At 49.3% G+C, this 17275-nt stretch overlaps 1 protein-coding gene across 1 annotated transcript in view; it reads left to right on the forward strand.

The window, feature by feature from the left end:
- mocos (molybdenum cofactor sulfurase) overlaps positions 1–17275 on the forward strand; it is a 421047-nt gene that overhangs the window by 199237 nt on the left and 204535 nt on the right. Inside the window, exons 6-8 of the mRNA XM_072508890.1 lie at positions 1566–1765; positions 5291–5407; positions 13301–13738. Of these exons, the coding sequence (XP_072364991.1) occupies positions 1566–1765; positions 5291–5407; positions 13301–13738 (755 nt within the window). The remainder of the gene's footprint in view (positions 1–1565; positions 1766–5290; positions 5408–13300; positions 13739–17275) is intronic.

The following is a 17275-nucleotide window of genomic DNA, read 5'->3' on the forward strand; positions in this document are numbered from 1 at the left end:
AGACAAAAATGGGAGGACTAACTGGGGACAGAGGTAGGATGGTGACTCTGGAGCGAAGCACTGAGCAGGGTGAGCTCCACCTCCTCCTGCGCAAGGCTAAACCTAATGCAGCTCAAAGTGGTGCACAGAGCACACCTGACCAGAACCCGAATGAGCAGGTTCTTCCCGGAGGTGGAGGACAAATGTGAACGGTGCCAGAGGGGCCCGGCCAACCACACCCACATGTTTTGGGCTTGCCCCAAGCTTGCTGGGTTCTGGACAACCTTCTCCGAGGCAATGTCCAAGGTTGTGGGGGTGAGGGTGAAGCCATGCCCAATAGTGGCAATCTTCGGAGTATCGGAGCAGCCAGAGCTACACATGGGGAAGGGGGCCAACGCCCTAGCTTTCGCTTCCCTAATCGCACGCCAGAGAATCCTGCCCGGCTGGCGATCGGCAGCACCACCCAAAGCTGCAGACTGGCTCGCTGACCTCTCGGAATTTCTCCATCTGGAGAAGGTTAAGTACGCCACCCGAGGGTCAGAGGAAGGCTTCCTGGATACTTGGGGCAGTTTGTCGGCCTGTTCCAAAACCTGTTCGAGGCCAGCAACGAGGAGTAAGCCAGGGGAAAAAAAATGATGAAGAACCAAAGGACTGCGCAACCCGGTGGGGGAGGGGGTTGAGAAAATTGGGGAAACCACAAGAGAAGAGGAAGGGTGCTGAAACCAATGGGGGGAGTGGGAGGACGAAGGGGGGATATCATAGACTGATCCAGAGGGCAGCAAAATGTACGTACAGTTAGTCAAATGAAGGACAAAACAAACCTCTCTGTAAAATAAAGCAAATTAGCGCGGGCAAGAAAAATGCACTGTATATAAGTAACAACTGTTTATAAATAAGAGAAAAGCCAATAAAAAGATTTTCCAAAAAAAATGATCTATGGATTTTTATACAAAACACAAAGTGCAGTAGATCTTTCATTTTTATTTGTAAATTAAGGAGATCTGCATTTTTGCAAAATATTGTAATTATTTGTACTTGTGTGCAAGCATCTTATCACTTTATTCTTTATTTTTACTTCAATGATTGTCTATTATTACGTTATGAATTCCGATTACTTGTTTTATTTGTACTGACATCACAATTTGGCACCCGTGGCCATAATGATTTTCATCTTATTTTCTACCTGCATTTCTGCCTCTGGCCTGCCTCCCTCCCTCTGGCCTGCAATGTCTGCCTCTGGCCTGCCTGCCTTCCTTGCCTGCCTCTGGCCTGCCTGTCCATCTGCCTCTGGCCTACCTGTTTCTCAAGTGAACGTTTAGAGTGCAGACTATAACTAGATATGTGAGATGGCAAATGTTTTTATTTAATAGAACTGTGCACTTACTGAACAACTTTGAAAATTAATATGTGAAATAGATGTAATGACATTGTAGTTATTTCAAGTAATAGATCATTTTCACCAATTGAAAATTATAATTTAAGTACTAATTAGCAATTTTTGTGATAGATTCAAGGCACTTCTAATTGTGGTCCCAGCTGGTGTTGACTGTAACAATAAAATTGTTGTTTCTTCATCTTATTCTCAGGTGGAATGCAAAATATTATGGCCCATACCTTTAGTTTGGCCCGTTATACCTACATAATACTCTCTGGAATGCGGCATGCTAATGGAACGCCAGTTTCTCAGATTTATAGCGATAATGAATTTGAAACTCCAGATGCTCAGGGACCTATCATTAATATGAACGTGCTGGATGAGAAAGGTGGCATTGTTGGTTATGCCAAGGTATGTCGTAATCTTGTCACTATCTCATAGTTTCTGCTGTAAGTCATTTGTAGAATTGGTTGTAATTGTACACGGCTTCCAAGAATATGAGAAATGACTTAAGACCATGACAGGGATAAGCAGAAAACTGAGGAAGAGCTGTAGAAAGTTGTGCTGGTATTTTGATGAATAGTTATATTCCAGCAATCAAGGAAAATAAACACAATAAAGGCACCCGTGATTATATATCCTGTAGAAAAAAAATTCCCATTTCCCTTGTGCATTTTATCATATTGCACAGAGAAATCACAGTGATAGGTTATCATGATTAAAAAGGTATTACATTTCTGGTGGTATGCCTTGCAATTCACAGTAGCCATGTTGTAAGTATAATTAAAATACAAAAGGTTTATGGCAACCAATGTAGTAACAACAGCTGCACGCCTTTTAGTGTTGCTGAGCAGAGATTTTGCATGTACTCCTCCAAATTGACAATGCTATCCCATTGAGAAAAAGTGTCATAAAACAAACACTAATGATTAAAACAAAAGTTCCAAAGAAGTCATATTGGACTCGCAACATTGGGCAGGATTATCCGTGCAACCCACCACAGGTTTGACGGAGGCAGTTCCCTATTGGCCAGCGGCGGGATCTTCTGGTCAATGCGGTTTGTGGTTGAATGCACCTCTCACCACTGCTGAACCCGCGGCTGGTGCACTGTTGGCAGGACTGGAAGATCCCATCGGCATGAACGGCTGGAAAGTTCCAGCTAACTCTGCTTCTCTCTCCACAGATTCCACCAGACCTGGTGCGTTTTCACAACACTTTCTGCTTTCATTTAAATTATTAAATACTTTTGTTTTGTTACATCATAATTCTTTTTGATTTGTGTGTTAAGTGAATAATCGAGGAACAAACCTCTCGGTGACAAATAGCAGTGCAGGCTCACTCATGAGTCTTGATACTAGACTTTCCATCCTGGGTGGCACGGAAGCACAGTGGCTGGCACTGCTGCCTTACAGCACCATGGACCTGGGTTCAATTTCGGCCTTGGATGACTGTCAGTGTGGAATTTGCACTTCATAGATTTCATAGAATTTACAGTGCAGAAGGAGGCCATTCGGCCCATCGAGTCTGCACCGGTCCTTTGAAAGAGCACCCTACCTAAGCCCATACCTCCACCCTATCCCCACACTTCCACCCGATCCCCGTAACCCCATCTAACCTTTTTTGGACACTAAGGGCAATTTAGCATAGCCAATCCACCTAACCTGCACATTTTTGGACTGTGGGAAGAAACCAGAGCACCCGGAGGAAACCCACGCAAACACGGGTCAAATGAAGGACGAAACAAACCTCTCTGTAAAATAAAGCAAATTAGCGCGGGCAGACTCCGCACAGACAGTGACCCAAGCCAGGAATCGAACCTGGGACCCTGGAGTTGTGAAGCAACTGGGCTAACCACTATGCTACCATGCTGCCCTCCCCGCGTCTGCTCGAGTTTCCCCCGGGTGCTCTCGGTTCCTCCCACAGTCCAAAGATGTACAGATTAGGTGGATTGGCCATGCTAAATTGCCCCGTGACCTAGCGACAATGCAGGAATGGCAATATTTCAAGTCAGGATGACTTGGAGGGGAACTTAGAATCCTAGAACAGAATCACCACAGTGCAGATGGAGGCCATTCTGCCCATCGAGGCTGCACCAACCCTCCAAAAGAGCACTCTACCTAGATCCACTCACACACCCTATCCCCGTAACCCAGTATCCCACCTAATCTTTTGAATACTAAGGGGCAATTTAGCATGGCTAATCCACCTAACATATACATCTTTGGACTGTGGAAGAAACCATAGGAAACCCACGCAGACACATGAGGCGAAGGTGCAAGCTCTACAGTCACCCAAGGTTGGAATTGAACCCAAGTCCAGGCAGTTAACCATTGTGCCACTGTGCCACCCAGCTTGAAGGTGATGGTGTTCCCACAGATCTGCTGCCCTTGTCTTTTTAGTTGGAAGAAGTTGTTGATGGGAATTTGGTGTGCTGCTGCAGTGCTTAAAGATGGTATACATTGCTGCCCTGTGTGTCGATGGTGGAAGGAGTGAATGATTAAAGTGGTGGATGGGATGCCAGTAAAGTGGGCTGCATTTTCCTGTATGGTGTAGTGCTTCTTGAGTGTTATTGGTGCAACGCTCATCCAGGCAAGTGGAGAATATTGCTTCACACTCCTGACTTGAGCCTTATAGGTGGACAGGCATTGAGGAATCAGGGGTGAATTACTCACCCAGAATTCCCAACATCTGACTTGCTTTTGGAACCACAGTGTTTACATGGCTGCTTCAGTTCAGTTTCTGGTCAATGGTAGGATGTTGATAATGGGGGATTAAGTGAATGGAAATGTTAGATTGTCTTGTTGGAGTTGCTCACTGCCTGACATTTTTGTAGCTGTTATCAGCTCGAGCTGTTTAGTTCTTTAACCCTAACTCACCTTCCTGGAATCTTTTCAAAACGTTTGGAGTACTGGACCCTCCGTGATCAACCCATAGAAATTTTAAAGATGCTTATATGCTGTACGAATACTGGGGTTGATTTCCTGGCAATTATATTTATCAAGGACATCAATGCCTCACTTTAACTCCACATAAAAGAATAGTCTTTACTATCAGTCTATGCTTTGGTGTTAATGATGCCTAAATTTAACTTGCTGAACCATCTTACATTTAAATTATCATTTACACTATGACACCTTCCTTTAGAAAGTTATTAGTATGTCTTATTTTCAGTGGCACTGCATGAAAATGCATTTCAGGGTATTAAACTGCAGCGGACCCTATTTATCTGCACCCACTAAGATGGCATAGAATATGCCTGTAGGCCCAGCTCCATTGCCTGACAAGCAACATGAGTCTGGGCTATCAGAGAGCTAGATACTGAGCTGTGGCATATGCTACGGGGATATACCTGCAATATATCTTCAGTACATTAAGTGATAGTAATCATTAGTGATGGCAAGACTGTTGACTCCAATAATGTGCAGACATTTTACTATGCTGACCTTTGTTACAGTGCTGCGAAGTGGCACTGAGGCCCATTTCAGCAGCTATCAAATACGGTGAGATGCTGGGCTGTTTGATTACTTCCCTGAAGACTCGTTCCTGCCTTTTTTGTGTCTTTATTCTCTTTGTTTTTTCCCTCTGTCCCTTAGCTCTCTCCCCCTTTAATCTTGGCAAAGCCTGTGTAAGGCTCACAATCCTCACAAAGGTTTGGTTGTTCCTTCTGCCACTGCCACCCACACCCCAACTCCACTGCCGCACCATCTGTCTAAATTGCATTTGCCTGGAATTTTCCTGCAGAAGCCCCATATTTGTTGTGAGCACATAACATTACATTAATTAAAAACTGGATTCCCCATTTCCATTTGGATTTGTCTTCATGTCGCTCGTAATAAAAAATGCCGACAGTGAAAAATGCAGGCCCATCTGAAAATACACTTGCAGCCTAGCTGATAATGTGATTTATGAAAACACTATCACTCTTCACTGCTACAGGTAGACAAACTGGCGAATTTGTACAACATCCATCTTCGCACTGGCTGCTTTTGTAACACTGGAGGCTGTCAGCAACACCTAGGAATCAGTGATGAAGATGTTAAAAAGAACCTACAGGTTGGTACTGACTATATTTTCTCTCTCTATGTTTTGGTGTTGATTCAGAAAGATATTTCTAATTGTAACACTGGATAGAGGTTGTGGTAGTATGTATTGGGGGTCATGTGGAACTGGAAGCCCTAATGTCATTGGCTGACAGATCCCGGGTCCTGGTTGGCCGTTGACCTCTAGCTCCGCCCTGAAGGCGGAGTATAAGAAGCCGGAGTCCTCCCCCGCAGGCCATTCTACTATCGAGCTGCGGGGGAACAGACACGCTTAATAAAGCCTCATCAACTTCACTCTATTCGTCTCACGGAGTCTTCGTGCGCTACAATTTATTAAGCGTGCCTAAAAAGGACTATGGAGCTCAGGATCATTCCGGAATGCCTGAGGATCAGCCCCCACGCAGTGAACGCGGCAGCAGCCTTCAAGCACTGGCAGACTTGCTTCGAGGCCTACCTCAGAACGGCCACCGGCCGGGTCACAGAAGACCAAAAACTACAGGTCCTGCACTCGAGGGTGAGCACGGAGATCTTCTCCCTCATCGAAGACTCGGAGGATTTCCAGACGGCGTTCGCAGCACTGAAAAGTCTCTATGTCCGCCCAGTTAACCAAATCTACGCTCGCTACCAGCTCGCAACGAGACGGCAAGGTCCCGGAATCGATGGACGAATTCTACGCCGCGCTGCTGACTTTGGGACGAGCCTGCAGCTGCCCTTTGGTGAACGCAATTGAACACACGGACATGTTAATGCGCGATGCTTTTGTGGCAGGTATGAATTCCTCCCAAATCCGCCAAAGACTTCTAGAAAGAGAGTCGCTAGGACTCTCAGAGGCCCGGGCCCTAGCAGCCTCCCTAGACGTGGCCGCGCGTAATGCCCGCGCCTACGGCCCCGACCGCGCGGCAGCCCATTGGGCTCCGTACGTACCCGTCGCGACAAACCCCCCCCCCCCCCCCCGGACACCCCACAGGCTTGCGCGGTCCAAACGCCAAGTCGCACCGGGGGCGCCCGCTGTTATTTCTGCGGCCAGGCGAAACACCCCCGACAGCGCTGCCCGGCCCGCGCAGCTATCTGCAAGAGCTGCGGGAAAAAGGGCCATTACGCGGTTGTGTGCCGGTCCCGCGAGGTCGCCGCTGTCCCGGGAGAACAGGGAGCCCTGCAAGCCGTTTACGCTCCCCAACCCCCCCAGCACGCCATGTACGACCCGCAGGCGCAGCCGCTCTGGGTCCCGACCACCGCGGTCCCGGGAGAACAGGGAGCCCTGCACGCCGCTTACGCTCCCCAACCCCCCCCCCCCCCCCGCATCCCATGTATGACCCACCGGCGCTACCGCTTTGGGTCCCGGCCACCACTCTCCACGGAGAAGAGGGAGTTTTGCGCGTCCCTAACGCCCCCCTAACCCCCCCCCCCCCCGCGCCCCACGTCTGACCCGCCGGCGCTACCAACTTGGGTCCCGACCACCGCTGTCCCCGGTGAGGGAGCTCCGCGCGGTCCTAGCGCTCCCCAGCGCCCCATGTGCGACCCGCAGACGCCGCCATTTTGGGTCCCGGCCACCACGAGGGGAGGGAGGGCGCCGCCATCTTGGACCACCCCAGACCTGTACGACGCGTGGAGGCGGCCATTTTGTCCACCCCCGCCGCCATCTTGTGACCCCCCCAGCCACGTGCGATGTATGGGGGCGGCCATTTTGTTCATCCCCGACGCCATCTTGGACGGCAACAACGGACCCCACTCCACTACTACAACCACGTCTTGCTTCAATTACGCTCGATCAAGCTCGGCCCCGGACACTCCAGACGACGACGACAACGGTGCTAATAAACGGCCACGAGACACCATGCCTAGTCGACTCCGGGAGCACGGAGAGCTTTATCCACCCCGACACGATAAGACGCTGTTCATTGACCACCTATCCCAGCGCACAAAAGATTTCCCTAGCTGCAGGATCCCACTCCATACAGATCCAAGGATTCTGCATAGTTACCCTAACGGTGCAGGGGAGGGAGTTCAAAAACTACAAACTAAACGTCCTTCCCCAACTCTGTGCCCCCACCTTACTGGGATTAGATTTCCAATGCAATCTATAGAGCCTTACGTTCAAATTCGGCGGCCCAATACCCCCACTCACTATCTGCGGCCTCGCAACCCTCAAGGTGCAACCCCCGTCCTTGTTTGCGAACCTCACCTCGGATTGCAAACCCGTCGCCACTAGGAGCAGACGGTACAGCGCCCAGGACCGGACCTTCATTCGGTCCGAAGTCCAGCGGCTACTAAAGGAGGGCATAATCCAGGCCAGCAATAGTCCCTGGAGAGCGCAGGTGGTAGTAGTGAAGACAGGGGAGAAACAAAGGATTGTCATAGACTATAGCCAGACCATCAACAGGTACACACAACTAGACGCGTACCATCTCCCCCGCATATCCGACATGGTCAATCGGATTGCCCAATATAAAGTCTTCTCCACCGTGGACCTCAAGTCCGCCTACCATCAGCTCCCCATCCGCCCAAGTGACCGCAAGTACACAGCCTTCGAGGCAGACGGGCGATTATACCATTTCCTAAGGGTCCCATTTGGCGTCACAAACGGGGTCTCGGTCTTCCAACGGGAGATGGACCGAATGGTTGATCAACATGGGTTGCGGGCCACGTTCCCGTATCTCGACAATGTAACCATCTGCGGCCACGACCAGCAGGACCACGACGCCAACCTCCAAAAATTCCTCCAGACCGCCAAAGCCTTGAACCTCACGTACAACGAGGACAAGTGCGTTTTTAGCACCAATCGGCTAGCCATTCTGGGCTACGTAGTGCGCAATGGGATAATAGGCCCCGACCCCGAACGTATGCGCGCCCTCATGGAATTCCCCCTCCCGCACTGCCCAAAAGCCCTGAAACGCTGCCTGGGGTTCTTTTCATACTACGCCCAGTGGGTCCCCCAGTACGCAGACAAGGCCCGCCCCCTAATACAGACCACGACCTTCCCTCTGTCGACAGAGGCTTGCCAGGCCTTCAGCTGCATCAAAGCGGATATCGCAAAGGCCACGATGCGCGCCATCGACGAGTCCCTCCCCTTCCAGGTCGAGAGCGACGCCTCCGATGTAGCTCTAGCGGCCACCCTTAACCAAGCGGGCAGACCCGTGGCCTTTTTCTCCCGGACACTCCACGCCTCAGAAATCCGCCACTCCTCAGTGGAAAAGGAAGCCCAAGCCATAGTGGAAGCTGTGCGACATTGGAGGCATTACCTGGCCGGCAGGAGATTCACTCTCCTCACTGACCAACGGTCGGTAGCCTTCATGTTCGATAATGCACTGCGGGGCAAAATCAAAAACGACAAGATCTTAAGGTGGAGGATCGAGCTCTCCACCTTCAACTACGAGATTTTGTATCGTCCCGGAAAGCTGAACGAGCCGTCCGATGCCCTATCCCGCGGCACATGTGCCAACGCACAAATTAACCGCCTCCAAACCCTCCACGAGGACCTCTGCCACCCGGGGGTCACTCGGTTTTTCCACTTCATCAAGTCCCGCAATCTCCCATACTCTTTAGAGGAGGTCCGTACAGTCACAAGGAACTGCCACATCTGCGTGGAATGCAAACCGCATTTTTCCAGGCCGGATGGTGCGCACCTGATTCAGGCTTCCCGCCCCTTTGAACGCCTTAGCCTCGATTTCAAAGGGCCCCTCCCCTCCACCGACCGCAACGCATATTTTCTTAATGTGGTGGACGAATACTCCCGCTTCCCATTTGCCATTCCCTGCTCTGACATGACCGCGGCCACAGTCATTAAAGCCCTGAACACCATATTCACACTGTTTGGTTGCCCCGCATACGTCCACAGCAACAGGGGGTCCTCTTTCATGAGTGACGAGCTGCACCAGTTCCCGCTCAGTAAGGGCATAGCCTCAAGCAGGACGACCAGCTACAACCCCCGGGGGAACGGGCAAGTAGAGAGGGAGAACGGCACGGTCTGGAAGGCCGTCCTACTGGCCCTACGGTCCAGGGACCTCCCAGTTTCACGGTGGCAGGAGGTCCTCCCGGATGCTCTCCACTCCATCCGGTCGTTATTATGTACGAGCACTAATCAAACGCCTCATGAGCGTCTCCTTGTCTTCCCTAGGAGGTCCTCCTCTGGAACGTCGCTGCCGACCTGTCTGACGGCCCCAGGACCCATCTTGCTCCGAAAGCATATGCGGGCACATAAGGCGGACCCGTTGGTCGAAAGGGTTCACCTCCTCCACGCGAACCCGCAGTACGCTTACATGGAGTACCCCGACGGCCGACAGGACACGGTCTCCCTGCGGGATCTGGCGCCCGCCGGCAACACACACACCCCCCCGACACCATTCACCCAACCCCCCCCTTCCTGCCACCGCCGCACCCCGCGACCGCCCCCTTCCCAGGAGGATCGGTTCCCCTCCCCTCAGGCCCGACCAAGAATAAAGCCCAAGCTGAAACCGTAAGGCTCCCGGAGACGACAACACCGGTACAAGCACCATCACCACCACCGGGGCCGAGGCGATCGACACGGACGACCAGACCGCCCGACCGACTCGTGGCGTCGATCTAAATCAAAATATGGACTTTTCACAAGAACATTTAGCTTTTCTCCCTATACCCTCTGTAAATAGCCGAAACAGGATAAAATTGTACAATATTGTATTGCCATGTGAATGTTTTTTTTTCCTCCCAGGACCAGCCCTGTAAACCCTTACCACCATACGAAGCATCACCCCGCCGGGTTCATTTTTGACAAGAGGTGAATGTGGTAGTATGTATTGGGGGTCATGTGGGACTGGAAGCCCTAATGTCATTGGCTGACAGATCCCGGGTCCTGGTTGGCCGTTGACCTCTAGCTCCGCCCTGAAGGCGGAGTATAAGAAGCCGGAGTCCTCCCCCGCAGGCCATTCTACTATCGAGCTGCGGGGGAACAGACACGCTTAATAAAGCCTCATCGACTTCACTCTATTCGTCTCACGGAGTCTTTGTGCGCTACGGTTTTTGTTGCTCTTCATCTCATTACAACAGAAGACAGCCATAATTAATCCTCTAGCAGGAAGAGTATAATGCTGCCAAACCAGCCCTACTTGGTTTTCAGGCAAGACTGAGATCATGTTTCATGCCATAAACCAGGTTGATTTTGACTTCAGAGAAACCTTTCATGAAAATTAAACTAAAATGTCTTTGCAATTAAGTAATTCTAATTTAGCTCATTCAGATCTGAGCATCTTAAATTAATACTTCTCTGACCTTTTGCTTAGTGATACCACATATAAGAGACATTGTGAGTTGTATTATCCTGGTAAACTATAATACCTGAACATCAGTGTAAAGTCCCAGGCGAATGACAAGGCGGAAGCAATGACTGTAAGAAAACCCAACATTTATTTTACCTACTATATTACAACTCTATAATACAACTCCTACTCCCCGAAGAGTCTCCTGCACCTGGTCCACCCTTGGGCCAGGATATTTTTGTCCCATTGCGCCCTTGGCTTACAGGTGTAGCTCCGCCCCCTCATCTGGGGAAATCATATTCAGGTGAGGCCACAGGGGCTCTTATGTTGCACACCCCGTGGCCTCTGGATGGGTTATACACCCCTCCTCCTCCAAGTCTGACATGTCGTCTATCCCGACGACAGGAGGGGAAGATCCTTCACCAGCTTTGCTCTAGGCTGTCTCTCTAATGTCCACTGCCCTGGCCCGGTGAGGTGTAATAAACCTGAGAGCAGCGTTTGCGGGCCAAACGCCTGGGTGGTTCCACCATACTCGGGCCAACGGCCGCCACCGGATCCGTTTTGACCGTCGTTGGCAAAGTCTCCATGTCCGATTCGGGATTAGATGAGTTCACCTCCCGCACTTCCAGGTCAAGGGGCTCATCTGCCTCACTAGGTATCAAAGGTGGCTGCTTTGGAGGAAGGGGTAGCACCAGGCTTTGATTTGCCCTCAAAGACTGCGGAGGTGGTCACGTGCCTATTCGATTGTCTTCTCTGTACTCATAAGGAATATGAGACCAGCCCCGATTGCTTTACCACTGCCCCTGGAATCTACAACAACCCATCGGCAAAAATTCCAGACATAGAACACGTCGCATCTGGAAATTTCCCTGATGGCTCTGGGTCGCCGTGCTTCGGAGTGTTCCTGCCGATCATGGATCTTTTCCCCAATGTCTGGCATGACAAGGCTCAACCGCATGCGCAGCCGACAACCTATTAACAACTCAGAGGGAGCCACCCCAGTCGTGCCGTGTGGCATTGTTTGGTAATAGAAGAGGAAATGAGCCAGACGTTACTCCGGGAACCGGAGATCTGTTTTCGCATTCCCAGATTAAAAGTCTGTACCGCCCATTCGGCCAGTCTGTTAGATGACAAGTGGTAAGGCATGGTCCATACATAGCGGACCCTGTTTACCTTCAGGAAATCGGCTAATTCTGCACTCGTGAAAGCTGTGCCATTGTCCAACACTAGCACCTCGGGAAGCCTGTGGATACTGAAAGTTTGTCGGACCACCTCAGTAGTGGCCCGCAATGTCATCATGGTCCTGCGATGGACATCCATCAACTTCGAATAGGCATCCACGATATGTAAATACATGGCTCCTCGGAAAGGTCCCATGAAACGTGGAGTCGGGACCATGGTCAGCCCGGCCACTCCTATGGGTGAAATGGAGCTGCAAGAGGGAGCTCATGGCACCATGTACATTGTTTCGCCAACGTTTCGATGTCCGTGTCTACCCCGGGAGTTACCCAGCTCGACACGCCTTGCAAGATCTAATGTGATCTCATGAGACATTGCGATGTGAAACCTGCCCATTGTGGGAGGGATCACTTTTTGACAAATCTTCATATTAGAGCGGGAGAGCTAGTCTCACTTTAATATGCAGTTTCCTGAGGTAATCAAGGTGTTGGGATCTATCCCCTTCGCTTTAGAGACCTTGGGCGAGTGCCGTTCAGTACTGGTCTCCACAAACGGGGACCAGATGGAATGGCATTCAGGGGGGTCTCCCAGGGGATTGGAGGCTCCCAGGTACATGCAATCTGGTCAGGGTGGCACCTTGGCACTTCTAGTGCCACCTGGGCAGGCTGGCGCTGCCAGCCTGGCACCCTGACAGTTCCACCTGGGTGCCAGCCTCACACTGCCAAGGTGCCCAGGTGGCACTGCCATCGTGCCAGGCTGGCACTTGCAAGGAGCACAGTTGGCACTTTTTGCATGGTGGTGATTGGACAGGGGTGCCCTGCATGGGTGAGGAGGTGAGATGGGTACCTTGAGTTAGGGCTTGGGAGGGGTTCGGGGGTCGCATCGGGGGCTTGAGCGATCGGAACACTGTATTTATATGGCGTCCCGATCTCGCCAACACTGAAGCGTTTCGGCGAGCAGGGCTCCTCAGTGCAGAAAACGGGACTGAGTGCTGGCTCGGCTGCGCTTTCCCCGCTGAAGTCCCTGAATCAGGTTAGATAGCGCTGTGTCCCCGACGCTGTGAGCTCCAGGAAACATGTCGCTAAAAGCGCTCACTATTGGACATCGTTCCCGTTTGCTTCAATCGTGCCCTTGATCCTCATTCCCCAGTTATAATGCCACAGGAAATTGTTTTGTTCCAGGAAAATGGGGTTAAGCGCAATGGCATTTAACTCGGAATTGAACTGATCCATGTGTAAACACTCCCTCAGTGCTGCAATGGAGTGTCAGTCTTGCTTATGTGCTCCAGATTCGTGTGGGACTTGAACCCAGAACCTTTAGACTCGAAAGGGAGGATGCTACCACTGAGGCTCAGTTGAACTGTAATGCCACATAGATTAACTATTAAAAAAACAAAATGCGTGACCAAATCCCCATTATAAGTTGAACTCTGGAAAGAACAGTGGCTGAAGAAAATTGTTGTGCAGAATACTAAACGTTTATAATTTTTCCAACAGGCAGGACATGTCTGTGGAGATTCTTTGGATCTAATTGATGGCCGCCCCACTGGATCAGTACGAATATCCTTTGGCTACATGTCCACGTTTGATGATGCACAGACGTTTTTAAAGTTTATTATAAATTGTTTCATCAAGCAACCAGTTTCCTTTGACAAAGGCACCCTATCTAAACTTACACAGTGTGGAACAATGAAAGAAAGTGATGAATCGTGCGCAGAGAATTTCACAGATGGAAAAGCAAAGAAAATCGCTTCAGAAATTGCTGTAGCACATAATTCTGCCAGGACTGAGGTTCCTCTCTATCAGAATTCTTCTGATAATCAATCAGAGTTGAACAAAAACTCTACAACTTCCAAATTAATCTATTATGACAGTGAACCAATAACACTCGCTAACATCTACTTATACCCAATCAAGTCCTGCGCTGCGTTTGAGGTGCGTATGAAGTTTTCTTTGTTACAAAAGCGATAGTGTTGTGAAGTTCTGATTATCATTCAATGCTGTTGATTTGTTAGTAGTTATATTACAGGTGGTTGACAAAAACAGTTAGTTTACTGATTAGGATCATTTGTAGTTTGGCCTTAGAAGTTACAATGACTCCTTATCTTCTTCATTGACCACCCTTTATTTGGCCCAGTTTCGTTTTTTCATGGTGACATTCTTCTAAATATCCTCATTTGGCACAAACAATAATACTGACATTTTTATGAGCAGCCTGAAGTCTTTTTCTCCCTGCCAACATGTGACATCGAATCATAGAATCGCTATAGTGCAGAAGAAGGCCATTCAGCTCACCGAGTCTGCACTCACCCTCCGAAAGAGCACCCTACCTAGGCCCACTCCCCTCCCCTATTCCGTAACCCACCTAACCTGCACATCCCTGGATACTTCAGAGCAATCTTACCATGGACAAATCACCTAACCTGCGCATCTTTGGACTTTGGACTGGGAGGAAACCGGACCACCTGGCGGAAACCCACTCAGACACTGGGAAAACGTGCAAACTCCACGCAGACAACAACCCAACGCTGGAATTGGACCCAGGGCCCTGGCGCCGTGAGGCAGCAGTGCTAACCACTGTGCCACTGTACAGCCCTGCTGTCCTTCTACCCATGCTGGCTTTCTGCCCATGGAACTCCCAGCACGTCATGCACTGTGCACTAGAAGGGCCTCAAAAGTATGTAAATTATGTTCATTATGGAACATGGTTATCTTAATTGAGGCAAAGACAGGAATCATTCTTTCTAAGTGGTAGCCATTTTTCAAGAAGTGAATTATCGGTTCCTATAGTTGTAGTGTTGGTGCAAAGCAAATGTACTTATATAGTTATCAAAGAATGAAGTGCAATTCTGCCAACATTAAAGAACACAGATTACAGGAGCTGAGAAGCTGAAATGTATGAGATAACTTGTTGGAATTGAACGGAAAAGTGATAAAAGTCACAGTCAAAGCAAAAAAATTGCAAACCGGGTGGAAACAGAGTTCATTGGACTACATCTTGCCTATAACCCCAACCCTAAGTGCAGTCTGGAAACAAGGTGGCTCCCTTCTCTGCCAGATACTATAATGCCACCTATCACTACAACTCCCCCCACTCCCACTCTCCAAATGAAGGCATAAAGAGAATGTAGATGAGGACAGAGAAACAAGAAAAACACGTTGGTGAGAGTGAATTGTAAGAAAAGAAAAAGACAGAAGCAAAAGAGAAACAAAAGCGTAAAACAAGGGTCAGAGAAGAGAGAAAAAGATCATATTCCGTGGTTCAGTGTGCGCAGTACTGCTGGTGATTGGCCAGTATATGTTATTACGTATTTGCATTGCTTGTCATCTTTTAATCAATTTGCTTGGGCCAGAATTTGATGTGGTATAAGCAGGCATGCGTCTGACCCGCAGTTGTGTAAAATAGCGTGAGAAGATATTGGGCACAAGTTCTGAGGTTTTCCTGCTTGTGCACAACATCATGATTGGCAGATATGTGCAGGAGTCAGAAGTGCGCCCACCAACAATTAATAGTCAATTAAGCCCAATAGCAATCCAATTTATCCTAATTTTACATGACGGCACAATTTAGTGCTTACCTGATGGGCAGGCGGCCAATCCATTTTTTAAAAGTTCCAAATCCAAGAGCAGGATAAAACGCAACAAGAGCATTGGCTGTGTGAGTTGTTCGGCGTTTAGTTGAGAGTTTGCTGCTGCTTTATTGCTGAAATTTCATACCTTTTACTGTGGTTTCTGCTGAAGTATTTGCTTTATTAACTTTATTTTGAGGACTCTTTATTTTGTCAACTCAAACTCTTTTGATTTGTTAACTCTCTTGGAGGATTTCTGCTGAATGCACCATTCAGTGCATGGGACAGTGCCAAAAGCATTTCTGCATGGGGATTGTGTACTCTGCTGGGGGTCCTGCTCTGAAGAGGAAGAGAGGGACCGAAGTGAGACGAGGCCAGGTGTCTGCAGGCAGTATCCCAGAGAGAGGCCTGTGGGAGGAGAGGCACAGGAACAGGGCTGCAGGACAGTAAGGACAGTATAGCGGCCGGCACCACATAAGATGCCTCTATCCTGCTGTCTGAGTGTACAAGTGGCGATCCAGCTACCTCAACATGCCCGAGGTCCAGTGCCACAGGAGGCTCCACCTCTCTAGGGACACCATTGTAATGATAGGTAGACTATCATCTGTATGTAATAAGAGTAGTTCGTCACCCTTGTAAATTCTATGATCTGCATGTGCATTATAAGTTACATGTTTTATTGTTGTAGCTCTACCATCCGACCAGCAGGTGGGGCAAGTACGGAGTCCCAGGACCGGGGGCGTACCATGTGCTGGGTTAGAAGGTGTTTGTCAGGAGTTGTTAGCAGTCGCAGTTAGAAGTAGCTCTGTTGTATCTTAGTGTAAATTAGTGATAGACGTTATTCCCAACTGTATTCATCTTAGACATCTTAGTTATTCGTTAATGTAGTGTTCGTAATAAATAGCTTTGTTTATAAAACAAAGTCGAATGTTCTTTGTTCATATCAGCCCAATCGAAGAACATTACAACCATGACATCAATATGCCAGATGATTGAGCTAGAGATCACCTCCAACAGTGTGGGGGGGGGGGGGGGGGGGGGGGGGGGGGCACCCAGAGAACAAGAACAAAGAAAAATTACAGCACAGGAACAGGCTCTTCGGCCCTCCAAGCCTGCGCCGATCCAGATCCTCTATCTAAAACTGTCGCCTATTTTCTAAGGATCTGTATCCCTCTGCTCCCTGCCCATTCATGTATCTGTCTAGATACATCGTAAATGACTCTATCGTGTACGCCTCTACCACCTCCGTCGACAATGCGTTCCAGGCACCCACCACGCTCTGCGTAAAGAACTTTCCACGCATATCTCCCTTAAACTTTTCCCCTCTCACCTTGAACTCGTGACCCCTAGGAATTGAGTCCCCCACTCTGGGAAAAGGTTTCTTGCTATCCACCCTGTCTATACCTCTCATGATTTTGTAGACCTCAATGAGGTCCCTCCTCAACCTCCGTCTTTTTAATGAAAATAATCATAATCTACTCAACCTCTCTTCATAGCTAGTGCCCTCCATACCAGGCAACATCCTGGTGAACCTCCTCTGCACCTTCTACAAAGCATCCACATCCTTTTAGTAATGTGGCGACCAGAACTGCACGCAGTATTCCAAATGTGGCCGAACCAAAGTCTTATACAACTGTAACATGACCTGCCAACTCGTGTACTCAATACCCCTTCCGATGAAGGAAAGCATGCCGTATGCCTTCTTGACCACTATCGACCTGCAGAGCCACCTTCAGGGTGCAATGGACCTGAACACCCAGATCTCTCTGCACATCAATTTTCCCCAGGGCTTTTTCATTTACCGTATAGTTCGCTCTTGAATTGGATCTTCCAAAATGCATCACCTCGCATTTGCCCGGATTGAACTCCATCTGCCATTTCTCCGCCCAACTCTCCAATCTAT

Source organism: Scyliorhinus torazame, chromosome 6 (assembly GCF_047496885.1).
Source record: "Scyliorhinus torazame isolate Kashiwa2021f chromosome 6, sScyTor2.1, whole genome shotgun sequence".
NCBI classification, from domain to species: domain Eukaryota; kingdom Metazoa; phylum Chordata; class Chondrichthyes; order Carcharhiniformes; family Scyliorhinidae; genus Scyliorhinus; species Scyliorhinus torazame.